This window comes from Protopterus annectens, chromosome 9.part0 (genome assembly GCF_019279795.1).
Source record: "Protopterus annectens isolate FY-2018-M chromosome 9.part0, PAN1.0, whole genome shotgun sequence".
Lineage (NCBI taxonomy): Eukaryota > Metazoa > Chordata > Ceratodontiformes > Protopteridae > Protopterus > Protopterus annectens.
The window spans coordinates 854,771,631-854,787,090 of NC_056743.1; the positions used below are offsets into that span (position 1 = coordinate 854,771,631).

General features: G+C 42.9%; 1 protein-coding gene across 2 annotated transcripts; it reads right to left on the reverse strand.

Annotated features, from left to right (window-relative positions):
- Positions 1 to 100: 100 nt before the first annotated feature.
- Positions 101 to 15,427, reverse strand: RPS18 (ribosomal protein S18). Of its 2 annotated transcripts, none has more exons than XM_044083565.1 (6): positions 15,293 to 15,427; positions 12,919 to 13,017; positions 10,623 to 10,709; positions 9,988 to 10,089; positions 9,529 to 9,620; positions 101 to 209 (listed from the first exon to the last, which is right to left on the reverse strand). In XM_044083565.1, the coding sequence occupies exons 1-6, from the start codon at positions 15,293 to 15,295 to the stop codon at positions 134 to 136; spliced, it is 459 nt and encodes a 152-aa protein (XP_043939500.1). In that variant the 5' UTR covers positions 15,296 to 15,427; the 3' UTR covers positions 101 to 133. The 2 variants fall into 2 exon arrangements, with proteins under 2 accessions (XP_043939500.1, XP_043939499.1); XM_044083564.1 differs by lacking the exon at positions 15,293 to 15,427 and adding an exon at positions 14,739 to 14,777.
- Between the last annotated feature and the right edge of the window lie 33 nt (positions 15,428 to 15,460).

A 15,460-nucleotide genomic window follows, 5' to 3' on the forward strand; every position in this document is an offset into this window, starting at 1 on the left:
AGTACAATTCTCAGCAAGATGTGAACTCCTTTAGGCAGTATGCTAACAAACACTGCACTTGCATCCAACATGAAGGTACTGAAAAGAATGACAATTAAACTGATTTTAAAACTTTTATTGACAGCATGCAAGCTTATTTCTTCTTTGATACACCCACAGTACGACCTCTTCTTCCAGTGGTCTTTGTGTGCTGGCCTCTCACACGCAGGCTAAGGGGGGAGACAAAAAAAACACAGATTTATTAAAATAACTAGACCAACTGCATCACTCAAGAACCCTGCATTTTGCAACAAATTCATCCTCACAAATTTACATTCCGCTTCCTCAGGGAGGTGGCGGGATTACTGCAGACTCCTCTGCACTTGTCCCACAGACAACTACAGAGGTCAACATTCCCTTTTACATGTACCTCACCAGACATCTGTAGCAGTTGGGAGAGACCACCGAGGTTTCTTCATGGTCTCAAAAACAAGACCTATGTGGAAAGATGAAAACCCATCACTGTACCATCTCACAGGCTGCCGAGATGAGACTTTGTGTCTGGCCTACAGCGCAGTCTCTGACCCTGCCCCAATGGGAATGCTGCAAATTAAATGCGACAAGCCACTCACTCCAGGGACCTCAACCTAGCCTGCGACATTAACAGAACATGCTGGAGAGATCGCTGCTTTTCTGGAATAAATTCCCAATTTATTTGAAGCATAGCTACTCGACAACCCTGTTAAGAGTGCAAACTGCACGGAAGAATGCAGATTCACTCAGGGGTGGCACACATGGTCCCTCATCTGTATTTACCACACACTATGCTGAATAATGACCACCCAACCAAAGACAATTAGGGAACACAGGTATAACATGGCTAGGCTTGTAAAGGCCCTAGGGCCATTAGCCTAGTAACTAATAAACCCACCCAGAGAAAAACATTACCCCCTTGCACTATTCTTGATAGCCAAATTCATACTGGAGTATACACACAGTTCCTACATTGGGAATTAGGATTCATCTTCCCTGGTGGATGGGACTGCTGAAAACCACCAAATGCATCCCTCCACAATGATGTAATTTACCTGACATTAGGCAATGGTTTTGTACATGGATTATCCATACAGCAGTCTCTCCCGTACCCTGCTTTTTTGTACATTGAGATTAGTACGACTTATAATTACCTGCCTTCCAAGCTATCACTATGAAAGTCCGTGCCACTGAAGTGGCACGGACACCAGGAAAGCTCATTAATCACCTCTTCCTTCATGCATGCATGTAAACTTAGGATCAGATACCACAGGGAATGCACTAGCCATAATCCAATCCATCAAATATGCAAGCTCTACACATCTTATAACTCTGTTGCATCACTGAGTTTGCCTCCAATGGAAAATATTAAAAATCCTGACTGATCTGGATATAACTTTGCAAAACATTTAGCAAGTAATTAGTACACACTATATACTACTTTGTAAACCATTCACAAGTTTAGAGCGACAGGGCAACAGTAAGGAGAGGCTCTTTCATCCCCAAGCAGAACCACCGTCTGTAAAAGATGCTGGTCCAACTCACCTGTGTGCTAACACTGTTAGTGGAACAGAATGGCATTTCATTGACTGTTTGGTCTCTATTCCAACGCTTGGAACAAACTTTTATATTAAGCTTGCGCCAGCCAGAATCTCTTAAGTCAAGGCTAGCCATACTGCCCCCCCCCCCCAAGATCTCATTTGCCACATAGAAATCCGATGAGTCTGCCATGCTCCATGCTTGGCGCTAAATTTAGCGCCAGCTACTGTAATTATTGCCACTCCCTGATAGTTGTTGCTACTGTGGTGTTGTTTTGGTGTGAGCGATACACATTACCAGAGGTAAGAGGGAAGGCAGGGACCTATACCAATGATGGTAAGGAAGGTAAATTCTTAGATACACAGTCTTGGTATTATTCCCCTTTTCTTTCCCTGCTTTACCCTTTTTGCAGATTTTTTTTTCTAACTACCACTGTTGGTACAGGGGGAAAAAAAAACAAACCCAAGAAAAGGAGTTGCTCAGTTCCTGTATCTCCTCAACTACATGAATCAAAATCTATTAAGGGGCCAGGTGCAGACTCATCCCTCTGAACCAAGGACCAAGATGCTAAAATAGACACCAACTACTACTGTTATGGCCCCAAAGCACATCACATCTCTCATTGTGACAGACTGCTGAAACTTCAAACATTCCTATGGCATGGACTATTCGGTACCAATGACCTTCTCTGCACCAACAATAGTCTCCCCTAGCATACTGGTTACTTCTTCCCCTGCAAAACAAGTTATTGGTCAACCAACCACTGTGCAAAAGTTACAGTACACTCAGGATTAGTTACACTATACACCCCTTCTTGGGTTAGCAGTTAAGCCCATTCCACCTCAGAGCAGTTAAGCCCATTCCACCTCAGAGTTTATGTAGTCAAATTAGTGATCAGCTCTTGGTGGCCAGGTCTCCCTGCCCCATCCAAGACCTTTCTCCCACATCTTCCTCCTTCAACCTCTCCACAGCTCTTGCAGCCCTAGACGTCAATGTTCCTGGTGCCAATGGTAGACCTCACCTTGGTTCTGGAACAGACTCTGGTTGGTGGCTCTGGAGCAGACCCACCCACAGGACCGTGATTTGGCTGCTTACTCCATTTTCACAGCACCATCTACAGTTCCTGGTGCCCTGGCAGTGGAGTCCACTCATGGCTCCTACTCTGGAGGTGGGCTCTGAGCAGGGTGTGACCCTGTTTCCAAGGCTGCCCTCTGTTCTGGACTCCCACCCCTCTTCAGGCAGGCTTGCCTTCCAGTTTATGTAGACACCCCTGGCCTCTGCAGGTTCATAGCTGGCAAAGTCCATGGAGTGTTTTATCTGTGTATCCTCTGGCTCACAGCTATCACAATCTGCTACACTAAGGCACTGGGCACGAAAGCAGCAAGAAACTTGGAGGGTCCCCTTAGAGTCCTCCTCTGGTGTGTCCCCCCCCCCTCCAAGGAGCCACCTTGTAACAGAACTTCTCCAGAAGAATTTGTCAGAGGATGCAGATTTCGATGAAGGGGAGAGTCCTCCTCTGTCACACCCTGAAGAAGTCTCCTTCAGAGACATCCTGGAAATTTAACACACAGGGGAGGACTGAAGTCCACTAACCCATCCACTGAGGAATGTTTTTTTGCAGGCTTTTCGTGCCCACCTTTCTACTTCATGGGCGAGCCCCACCTGCTAAACTGCTCAAAACTAATAGTGCGTGGAAGGCCTCAATACTATACAGCCAATTCCCCACAGACCGGATAAAATTAGTTTGGTGCCAGAGGATCAGCCTCCCTGGTGAAAAGGTCTAGCAAGAGAGGCTATGGTGGCCACTGCTCCAAAGAAGGAACTTGAAGTCCAAGTGTCCACCTTCCAGACTGGACAGATTCAGGCAGGTTTTTGCTTAGACCTTCACCATATGGTCCTTGAATTTTTGGTGCACTTTACTCTACTCCAAAGGGATCTCCCAACCCAGCTTTCAGAAACCTTAAGTGTCTGAGGTCTGTGACAAGTTGGACTCCAAATATGTTATTGCACATACAGCAGAAGGGACTTTCATGGCAGCGGGTACAGGCATTGCCACTAGGCGTCATGCCTGGTTGCGCCTGTGACATTGCAGACCCTTTAAGTTTCTTTATGAACACTCCCACTGATGCTTCATTGCTATTTGGCCCAAAAGTCAGAGACATTTGCTAGGAGTAAGGACGGAAAGATCCTTTCTGCTGTGGGCAAACATTTTCCCACTCAACCATCTTATTCCTTGAATCAGAAGGCTGGAAAGATGCGGTTCAGAAAGTCCCCAAAGGCCTTTTCGGGACTTGCATGGTGAGTATTCCTCCCTGGGCAGAAGGGAGAACTCTTCTGGAAGATGCCCCTCCCATGGCAGAGGAGGCCCACGTAACCAGGGATTCTCTGGGCAACCCTACCAGTGCTCCTGAGCAGCAGCCTGATTGCTTCTCTCTGCACCATGCAGCCTGGCACACAGCTTAGTGGGTGCAGATAATTACCAGAGGTTACCATATCCCCTTCAATCTTTGTCCCAGACCAGACAAATCACTGATGTCCCACCATGCAGCCTGGCACACAGCTTAGTGGGTGCAGAGAATTACCAGAGGTTACCATATCCTCTTCAATCTTTGTCCCAGACCAGACAATCACTGATGTCCCACCAGACCAAACAGGATCTGGATTTTACTCCAATGCCTAAAAAGACAGGGGACTGAAGATCAGACTTCAGTGTACTGAACATTTGTTCAACAAAATTCCAGATGGTCACTGTTCAGTCCATCTTTCCGTTTCTGGAGACAACTGGATGTGCTCCATAGATCTTCAGGATGCATACTGCCACATAAAATGGACAAATGCTCCAGAAGATACACCTGCTTCTGGCTAGGAGCCAGTCATTACCAATTTCGAGCACTGCCCTGTGGTCTTACCACAGCCCACAGGGTGTTCACCAAATGCATGCAGTGGTAGCAGCTCACTTGGAATTCCATGCGTTTCCATATTTAGACGAATGGCTCACCACCCCCACAAGGCATCTGCTGCTTTCCACGTTGGACTCCATTCTAAAAGAAGCTATTCCCCACACAGAATTCATCAGAGCAAGACTAAACAAAAGATCCTACATGGCTGCTCTTCCTCTTCAGACTGGAGAAGCTGAGGTAACACTCTCAAGACAAAGCTCTGGCCCTTCAAGTCTTATAGCTCCCTGTGTCCATGACAGTGGCAATCACCTTAGTTCCTCTGGCACAATACCAGATGAGGCTACGTCAATGGTTTCTGGCATCAGTGGTCAATGTCACCTCCTCCAATATCCCACCTAATCTGACCAACCAACTGGTGCTAGCATGACTTGCACTGGTGGACGAAGCCAGAAGACAAATTATGGAGCCACCCCTTTCCCCCCCCTCTCAGCCCAAGGCTATATTGACCATGGATGCATCCCTGATTTTGGGGGGGGGGGGGGCATTTTCAGGGAACGACCATCCAAAGCACCTGGTCCCCTACAGAGGGCAGTGCTCTTAGTGTAGCAAGCATTCCAATCTGCCAGCCCTTCAGGGACAACTGCTATTCAGTTGGACAGGTCAGTCTGGTAAGTCAACATGTGGGAACCAGATCCTACCCCCTTTGTCGGGAAGTCTTGCAAGCACCTCCAACCACTTTTGACAGCAATGCACATTCCAGGGAACTCCAACGCGATTATGGACAAACTAAGCAGATGCATTCTCCTGCCTCACGAGTGGTCTCTAGCTCAATGTTGCAGTAAAGATTTGATGGGGTTAGCCTTGCTGTGACCCATTTGCCTCTTCCACAAATGCAGCATCTTAGCCCTGGTCCACCCTCAGGGAGGACAAGAGAAATGCTCTTCTCCACGACTGGCACCCAGGACTTCTTTATACCTTTCCACCAATCCCCCTAACTCCCAAATTTCTGAAGAAAGCCCAACAGTTGAGAAGCAAAGTGATTCTCATTGCACCTTATTGGCCCCATCAAGTCTGGTTTCCCTTTCTCTGGGCTCACTTGGTTTACTATCAGTGGATTGTAGATCCAACCCCAGACCGGTAGTCTCATCTACAGAACCGGCCCCATCCCAGCCTACAGAATCTCAAGCCGACAGCTTGGTTTCCCAGTACAAGAGACACTTCTGGCTTCTCAAACCATCCACCAGAAAACGCTCTCAGCAAATGGGAGGGTCTGATAAAAGGTTACCGATCTTTTTCAGCCTCGATCAACAAGGTCTTGGAATAACTTCTCCACCTTACTCCAGTTAGGAGCATGTACTTCAGAGTCCACTTAGCTGCCATTTCAAACCTTTCCTTGATGTCCCACCATCTCTGCAAAACCTTTAAGGGTGCTTTACATTTGAAACAGCATTTCAAAAAGCCTGTTGCACCTTGGTCTTACAAAGTTTGGTCCAACATTTCAAACCAGCAGCCACCTTTGATATAAGTTTTTACCTTGGAAAAAAAAAAAAACTCTACTCCTGGTAGCCAGCACGTTGACCAGGAGAATCTCAGAATTACAGGCCCCGTCTAAAATACCCGTATATAATTTTTCACAAAGAGCACTCCCCAATCGCTCTCTTTTTTGTCTAAAGAGGTCAAATATTAGTTCATTCATCTACCAGTTTTATTTATTTTATTTAACATTTGTTAACTGGGAAAGTAGACTTTCCCCCAAATTTCTCAAACCAGGCTGGCACGTTGACCAGGAGAATCTCAGAATTACAGGCCCGTCTAAAATACCCGTATATAATTTTTCAAAGAGCACTCCCCAATCGCTCTTTTTTTGTCTAAAGAAAAGTCAAATATTAGTTCATTCATCTACCAGTTTTATTTAACATTTGTTAACTGGGAAAGTAGACTTTCCCAAATTTAATTTCTCAAACCAGGCTGAATAGTTTAACATTTGTTGGATGTACATAATTACGTTTTTACTTGGATAGAAAAAAAATCTTAGAAAAACTGGACCAATTGTTCCTATCCTTTTTGGTCCTAGACTGGGCAAACCAGTTTTGAAAGTTACTGTCAAAATGGTTGAGAAATTTATAAACAGAAGAAGCTGGACCAGAGCTGTTTCCACTTCAGTAGCCTTTAATGCCAGAGCGGTTTGCACTTCAGTAGCCTCATTCCAGAGCTTCTATGGACATATGTGCAGCTGCAACTTGGGGGATTGGGCTACTATCGCTCATTACAAATTGGATGCAGTATCCAGGGGAAGAGCATCCTTTGGCTCTATGGTACTCAGGAATGTTCTTCCCAAGTAGCCAGGGACTCTACCAACAGTCAAGAATGAATGAAGATTGACATCAAATATTCCATCTGTGTTGTCAATCTTCATGCATTCTTGGCACCCCACCCCCAAGACTCCTGGAGGTTCAGAACTAGTCCTGGGATCCTAGCAAGGTTGTTGTTCAGAGCTTCCATCTTTTTCCACTCAGCAAATCTGAAGGGAAGAGGCAGTATGGGTAGCCCTGGCTTGACAGTTTGGCTGGTGCGAGCTTGATATAGCAGCCAAATCTGTTGAGGGTCGGAACAGAGACCCAGTCAAGAATGAAAGACTAAAACGTTATGGTAACAAATTGCCATCCAGCACCAACCACCCCAGTCATGAAGTCAAATCAACTTTAAACTCACAGGCAGCCTTGGAACTGTACTGAAATACCACTTAGCATCCATAACAGCTTAGATCCTTTTAAAGAACACCAAAGGCTTTATACTAAGCTGTGGATGAAACTGTCCACAAAATGAGGCACTTAATAGCATGTACATTAGCAAATCTTCCTGGGGTAGTTTGGTGCAAGAGTTGGGAGAATAAGAACAAACTTTAAATTTCTCTAACTGAAATTGTTTTTTACCCCCCCCCCCCCAATCTCTCATTACCAGTGTGAGGACAGACCAAAATAGACCATCACCAGTGGTAGTTTAAGGTTAACAGGATAGACCTCCAATAAACACCTAGTCTGGAGACTGGGGGGGGGGGGGGGTTAATGGGCCATCACCACAAACTTCTCCACATGCTCCTCAGCTCTCCGTACTCACAGCAGTGATAGCAGACCAAGCCTTTATGTCCTTTCACGCCACCCCTTTTCTGATGTAGCCCGTGCCACATCCAATCCTGGTTGCAGTATGTCATTCATCCTTCTGTGCCATGGAGCCAGGCAACACTGCATCTAAGTAACAGGCAGTTCAGTGCTTAAAAGCAGTTACCCTTACTATGAATGGGAAATTTAGTAATGGCAGTGTTCAAGCTCACTAGAGCTACGCAGAGAATATACTTGTATCCAAGAAAAGTTGCATCTACATCACATTTAATACATGAGTGAATATGCATGTACTTGAAAACAGGGCTGCACCCCCACTCAATACATTTTCCTACTCAGAGATCACACTACAGTGAGGGTATTCGCTCATGTGATAGTTTGATATTCGTGTTACTTGATGTGATAGACCCAAAATGAGAGTCAATATCCACAAATCAGTAAGGCACAGTAGTCTAGATATCAAAATATTTATACAAACTGGTGCCTGGGGGTTCCTTGGTCAAGTTTGAAATTGTGTGCATTTTAATTGGTTCAGAATGCAACCCACCAAATTTTCAGTTAACCAGAGACTTACTCATAAAATCTAAGCAGTACTTCAGAGAACAAGAATGCTGCTATCAAGACATTGCAGAGTTCCAAATAGAGGGCTTGGGCAGACAACCCCACCAAATTAATATTCGGTAAGAAAACTGCCCCAGAAAAGAAAACCTTCCTGTAGTACAAGTGACTATATTACCCATTTTGCCCGCTTGGCAGAGGCTGCACAACCCTGAAAAGTTTGGCCCAGATTAGGCAATTCTCCTGCAACTCAAACTGAGCAAGCAGTGGTCCACCAAAGCCTTGAGCTACTTTAGCACATTTGCCATCAGACCTGTTACTGCCTCATATGACAGTTCTGTTGCATGGGCAGCTGCAAAACAATTGTCGTACCTGCAAGAAAACCTGAGTTTTTAGTAGAAGAGGGCAAGCTGTACTGTCAAACTTGCAGCCTGAAGATAAAGCCCACTGCCACACTGGAGTAAGCCTAAACAGTGAATTTGCATGGGAGCATTTAAAACCCAGAGAGGAAGTCATGTTGGTAATGCGATAAAGTATCGCGCTTCAACTAGCCTACATAATACTAATGAGGGTGCAGATATCTACTGGCCTATAATTAGAAGCTAGGATGACAAAACAAACTTGGTAGGATTAAGAGCAGTTCAAAAAACTGAATTGCATTTGCTGTAATGCTAGGGGGTTTGACAGTTGTGTCAAGGACAGCAGAGCAAGAGGACGGTAACCTGAAATCTTTTAAAAGTTAACTAAAAAAAAAAAATCACACAACTCCATGATAGACAAATGAGAAATACTAGTGTCTTTTTAAAACATAGTGTGTACTATAAGGCACAGCTCAAGAAAAGGGGACATTGTCTATCAAAGTACGGAAGAAAAGAAAAGTCTGCCGACATGATAAATGAATAGTGGACATAAGATCCCAATTTTTCAAATTATGAGCTGTGGACAACCAAGAGAAAGTTACAGATAAGAACTGAATCAAACTTGTGACAAAGACAGACTAGGAAACGGATCATGCTAACAAGCTAACCTGCAAAAGCTGCTGTGTGGTGTGAAACAAACCTTGAATAATGGACCCCAGCATCTTGTAGGATTAAATCTAGAACAGGGTGAGCGCACTGTAATAAGTCACTGAACTGGCCATATCAGAACTACTAATGTACAGACCAAATGCAGACATGGAGCTCTTCTGGACAGAGAAATACAACCTGCTGTACATACAGAATACAACTATACACTTATGTTAGCAAAAGCAAAATGTAATTTCCACAAGTAGTAACCATTTATCCAAATTATACAGGAGCACTGCAAGCCATGATGAGATCATGCAACATACAAGTACAGTACCCAAAGAGGCAAGCTACATGTCAAAACAGAATATCAATGACTCCAGCTTTTCTTACCCCCAGAAGTGTCGCAGACCCCTGTGGGCACGAATTTTCTTCAAACGCTCCAAGTCCTCACGGAGCTTGTTGTCAAGACCGTTTGCCAAGACCTGTAGAACAAGAGAAGAACAAATGCAAAAATAAATAGTAGCTAGAACGGAACCATGCTAGTTTTAAAAGCCTGAATACCAAATATCTACACCCCCCACATGGATCACAATACATCATTCAAATTTAGTCACTTGCTCTGCGTTATCTACTGCTGTCAAAATGAATGCCTATTAACCCCCCCCCCCCCAAAAGAGTTTAACTTTTTAGCTGTGGTACTTCATGCCACATTTCAGCAACCATACGAGTGAAAATTTCAGTTTAACAACCATACGAGTGAAAAATTTAAGATTAACATGTCAAAAGAAAAGGACTCAAAATATCTTGGCAATGCCAGAAGACAACTGGAAAAACAGGAAAAAAATTTACCTGACTGTATTTGCCATCTTTAATGTCCTTCTGTCTGTTAAGAAACCAGTCTGGGATTTTGTACTGGCGGGGGTTTTGCATGATGGTGATTACACGTTCAACCTGAAAAGCAAACAACTCAAATGGAACAGCAGGTACACTGATTTTCAACCTGAAAAGCAAACAACTCAAATGGAACAGCAGGTACACTGATTTTTCACCCCCAATTAACTGTTTTAGAAACAGTCAATGCCACAATCTTTCATTTTTTGAATCTTTATTACATTATGCTGCGATCACATCCTCTTTACAGGCAAAGTAAATTGCAGTTTCAGTTCACAGACCCAGTGTATGCAGAATATTAAGCACCTTCCTGACAGAAGGGCTGTCATGACCACTCCACCCAGAAATATATTTCTGCATTACTAGTCCACCTTCAAATCAGTACTCAGATGTATTGCTCCTACTTTCACAAAAATTCATGTCATTATGTCCCAAATCTCCCTAAAGATGCAGCACTCTAGCCACAGAAAATGATCAGCCTACTGAAGACTGGTCAGGTAAGCAGAATTAGTTTTCTGTAAGTGCAGTGTTCAGAACAAACAAATAGCAGCAAACGAACAGCTAAAAGTTTGGAAAGCCGTTCAGACTCTTACCTCGTCTTCCGTCAGTTCTCCAGCCCTCTTACTCAGGTCAATGTCCGCTTTCCTTAGCACAACATGGGCATAACGCCTGCCAACACCCTGAGAGAAGGCAAAAAAAAAAAATTAGTGTTACACAAGCAAACACCCTTCATTCAACATATTCAAAACCATGAAAACAAGAAACCGAATACTACCTTTATAGCCTTTCGTCTAGCAGGAATGTTTTGCAATACTGCAAAAAGCAGTATCCAATGTAAATCAGAAAGGTTAGGAGATGCAAAGTAAAATCTGGTATGTACCTATTGAAAAGTACCCCCCCCCCCCCAGAACACTCACTGCAAGTTGACAGTATGTGTCAAAACTGGGCTACTTAGACCTTAGGCACACTGCCCTAAAAGTGCAAGTCTGTCCATTTACCACGCTGTGGACAGAAGTTATCTACTTACTCAACTGTATTAAACTATGGGATATCCAACTTCCTTGGAAGGAGCAAAAAGCTCTACTAAACAGAGCATTAAGTGCTAAAGTTAGGTATACATATAATGAACTATTGTCACTAGACGTCAATAAAAGGAGAGACACTTCTCAGATATAAATCAGTTGCTTATCCCCTTTTTTCCTTTTCTAACTTCCTATTTAACTTACCAGCTTCCTTCCATTGCTCTTTACTTCTGAGTAAAAACAAACAGTCTTCCTGCATCTTTCTTTGCCCTCCCCTCAAATTTCTAATTTTTGATGCATCTCCCTAAAGCAACTCAGCATTCCTAGACTCATTCACCACAAAACCCAAGTGGTATTATTTTACACCCCTTTCAACTAGCTACCACTTGCAGGCTCACAAGCTCAAGCAACAGTAAAGCTCCGAGTACAGACCCTAGCAAAGAAGGCACAGCAAGCTACTTCCCTCTTCATGTTACCTCGCCACATACTCCAAATAGAGATCATGTCTTACAGCCAGAGGACTACGCCAAATAACCATCCTACTACGCCAAATAACCATCCTACTACGTACTCGCACCACATGTGCAATTACCTTTTGATAGCGTCACCCATGTTATCACCTCCAACATTACACCAAGTGTGGCAACCCCTTACATAGCTACTCATTACTACCCCCGTACAAATCCCATAAACCCAATTACATGTTAAATTCCTTTTGTCTTGGCAGTTTCCATTTTTCTTCAACTTTAAGAATTTACTTACAAGATTTGATTAGTCCAAAGTTAAACAAGTTACTTTACTCCAACCTTAGTTCAGTGCCTTCAGCATTACAACTAAACTTTACCCTCTGACACAGAGTACCCTGCATTTCTTGGAAACCTACTTCTCTACCATCACCAACATCCCAGTTGAACACCATCCTTAACTTGTCAACTCCAGTCAAAATGGCCTACAGCCATACATCTTCAGTCATGTGGTGCTTCTAGCTTCCCAAGACTTGCACACAATGCCAAATCCTTACTTCCAAGCTACACACCAATTTGAGTCATGACTAAAAAGCAAGCCTGGACACCAAACACTTTAAATATATTGTTTAGACAGGACCACAGCCACAAATGCTGATGTGAGCAGCATTTTTAAAAGGCATTCTAAGGTGCTATTCATTTCCACACTGTCACAGTCAAACTAGTTTAATTGCCTCTAAAAAGCCACTCACACTGCAGAAACAGGTTGCTGTGGCCAACCTACTTGAAATTCTAAACACTGAGCTAGGACACCCATTTTTATTCACCCCTCTGTGCTGATCTGTTTGACTTGGGACTTGCCTTGCTTGTTACACCCCCAACTAGACCAAAACAAATAAGTACCCAGAGTATTAACCCCAATATTCTGAACCACAACTCCATATATTGCATTTGCAAACCCCAAAAAAGGTTAGAACAAAAGCTTTTAGTCCATGATCCCACAAAAATCAGTACTCCTTTCAACAGGAATATAAAGAACTCACCAACTTGACCTTTCCTCTCAACATGTTTCACCTACCACCCCTCTTATCTGGATAGACGTGGTTACCACTAAAGAACTATTAAAAAAATTCTTCTCCATTTCTGCAATGTACTCCTCGCTAAATCAAGAAAAAAAACATTGAATTCTGCTTTATATGCACACCTAGACTTTTACTAAAATGTGGCCCTCACCACTGCAACAGCAGCCTGGTTACCAAACCAAAATACAGTTGCAACTTTATATATTACAGTAATTTCATTCACTGACAGAAATCTAGTACATAAATAATGGTCCAAGCAAGCAATCACACTTTTCAAAAGCAGAAACCATTCCTGTAAATCAAAGCAATAATAAATATTACCTTAATAGCTGTGATAGCAAAGGCAATCTTTCTGCGTCCATCAATGTTCGTGTTGAGAACACGAAGAATGTGCTGAAACTTCTCAGGAATTACAAGGGCCTGTAAATTTTAGAACACATTAGTTTCTCAACTCATTCCCTAGCATCACAGTGCAAAAAATATGCAATTTCTACTTCTCCGCACAAGCTACTTGGATGAAACTGAAATCCTCTCCAGACTTTAAAGACTTGGGGGGTGCAGAATTTACAGTCTACTGCAAAACAGTATCCACTGCCATTCTAGTGGTCTTAAACAGGAATTCTCATCTTTTTCATTCACATATCTCACATCAGCAACATTTAGTATTACTTTCATAAGCCACTGTTAGCACCCCACAAGCAAGATCACAAGAATCCTGAAGTGCTTAATATATACCCAAGCAAAAACAGTGCAGAGTTCTTACCAATCTTTCTTTATAAAACACTAATACCCACACAAGTCAAGCGGGCCATACATAACCCTGGTGCAAGCCTGTGCCTACCCATTTAAATCAATACAACCTTTAGAAGTACTGAAAAGGCTCCCCATTTAAATGTCAGCACTTGTAACCTAGAGTGCCAACATACCAAAAACACTAAAAATTCAGGGTAAGAGCAAATACTGAACATTTTTCTTCGGCTGGGGCAACACATACATATATTGATACACTAACTCCAAGGACTATCATACACACATCAACTCCAAGGATCACCCTATCTTGACAAAAAGGGAGTATTCCAAAATTAAAAAAAAAAAAAACAAATAAATAAAAAGGCCATCAATTACTTGGTTTTTGGGTATTCGTTTTAGCATTACAGGACTTGCTAAAGTGGGCCATGACATTTCAAACACACATTAGTAACTTACTCTAGACACTAATGTTGAGGTACAAGCCTATACCTCCAGCAAATAGTTTCAGTGTAGGTTTTAGTCCCCTAGCAAGGGCACTTGCAAAAGCACCAACATGAGGTCAGAGAGGATTGTGTCTTTTACAAATCAAAGAGAGACAGGGTACCTTGGAGAGGCTAGCGCTTTGAGTGTGAAGAGTTGTGCAAATCTCAGATAGTCGAAAAAAAACAAGGTGAATCCTCCAGATCTTGAGGAGAGATTCACTTGGAAATTTAAACTTGTCCAGCTAGAATTTCCTGGCAGAAGCATGAAGCTTAAATGAGAGCGGCTGTACAACTACCCAGATTTCTTATAACCATATCTACCTTAAAAGGTAACAAAGAAGACCGGAACAACTTTGCAACCAATCTAACATTTACTGCTTACACTGTCCAGCTAGAATTTCCTGGCAGAAGCATAAAACTTAAATGAGAGTGGTTGTACAACTACCCAGATTTCTTATGACCATATCTACCTAAAAAGCTAACATAGGAGACAGGAACAACTTTGCAACTTTAACACTTACTGCTTACACTTAAATTGAAACAGACTCCAAGTATACTAGACATTTCAGCCCTTGCCTGAACATATTAGCATCTGTGCAAGAGCTGGTAACAAGGGGCCAGCCAACAGTTATCACTAAACTTTGACAACCACAGGACATTAGTTTAGCCGTTTGATTCCCCCATACCCTGCCAACGGACTGGGCACATCGAGTTTGCTTCCTCCAGTTTGACAGGGCTACGCAGATAAATATTTAACGAACTGATGTCCTGAAGATAAATGCCGAAATGGAGAAGGGCCAGCATTGGTCCCGGTTAGAAATTTGCCTTCAATCAGGTAAACACCAACTTTTACAACGTGGAATCTCTTGGGTAGCTAACATGCTAAGTAGAAACACTAAGTTTGTCTACCTTTTCAATAATACCGCACAACATTTCTCCAATAAAGAACCTCAAGAGCGATTATTCAGTCTGCATCTTTTTCGCCAAGATATCAAAATCCAACTCACGTAAAAGGACACAATCCTTAAAAGTAATAATTCACATAATCCGCCACTATATTTGGTGCAAAGACTGTGATATTCTGTAGTCCAACCACATACTTCACAGCATTCTTTAACTCGTACACATACTCCAAAGCAATACAGTACCAAACAGAACCATCAAAATGGCTTAACAGTTTAAAACTACAAAAGGAATTCAAACAGCAGGAATACTAATCCAAAGCTACAGGCAAATACTAGCGTCACAGCATCAGTGTAGTTAAAACAAATAAGATCCGAAACCGGAATGCATCCTTTTTATTCTCTCATAACTTCTACTACAGATTGCGCTATCACAGACCCCAAAAACCGAATGTAACAAACCCAACAAGAAAAACACAGTATTTACAACCCCCTACACTTCACACTATTACAGGATGGAGTACGATTGTTGTATCACGGACATAAATGACTCTCACTCACCATTGCTACAACTCCCTCGGAAAAGACAGAGGAAATGACGTTACAAGTATTTATAATCCGATTGCAAATATGTTCGTCGGTGTTTATGTAGTTCCACAATGCACGCCAAAAGTTTGGTTCCACAAAAGCATCAAAGTCGTGTTATTAGCATGACAGTACTGAAACAAG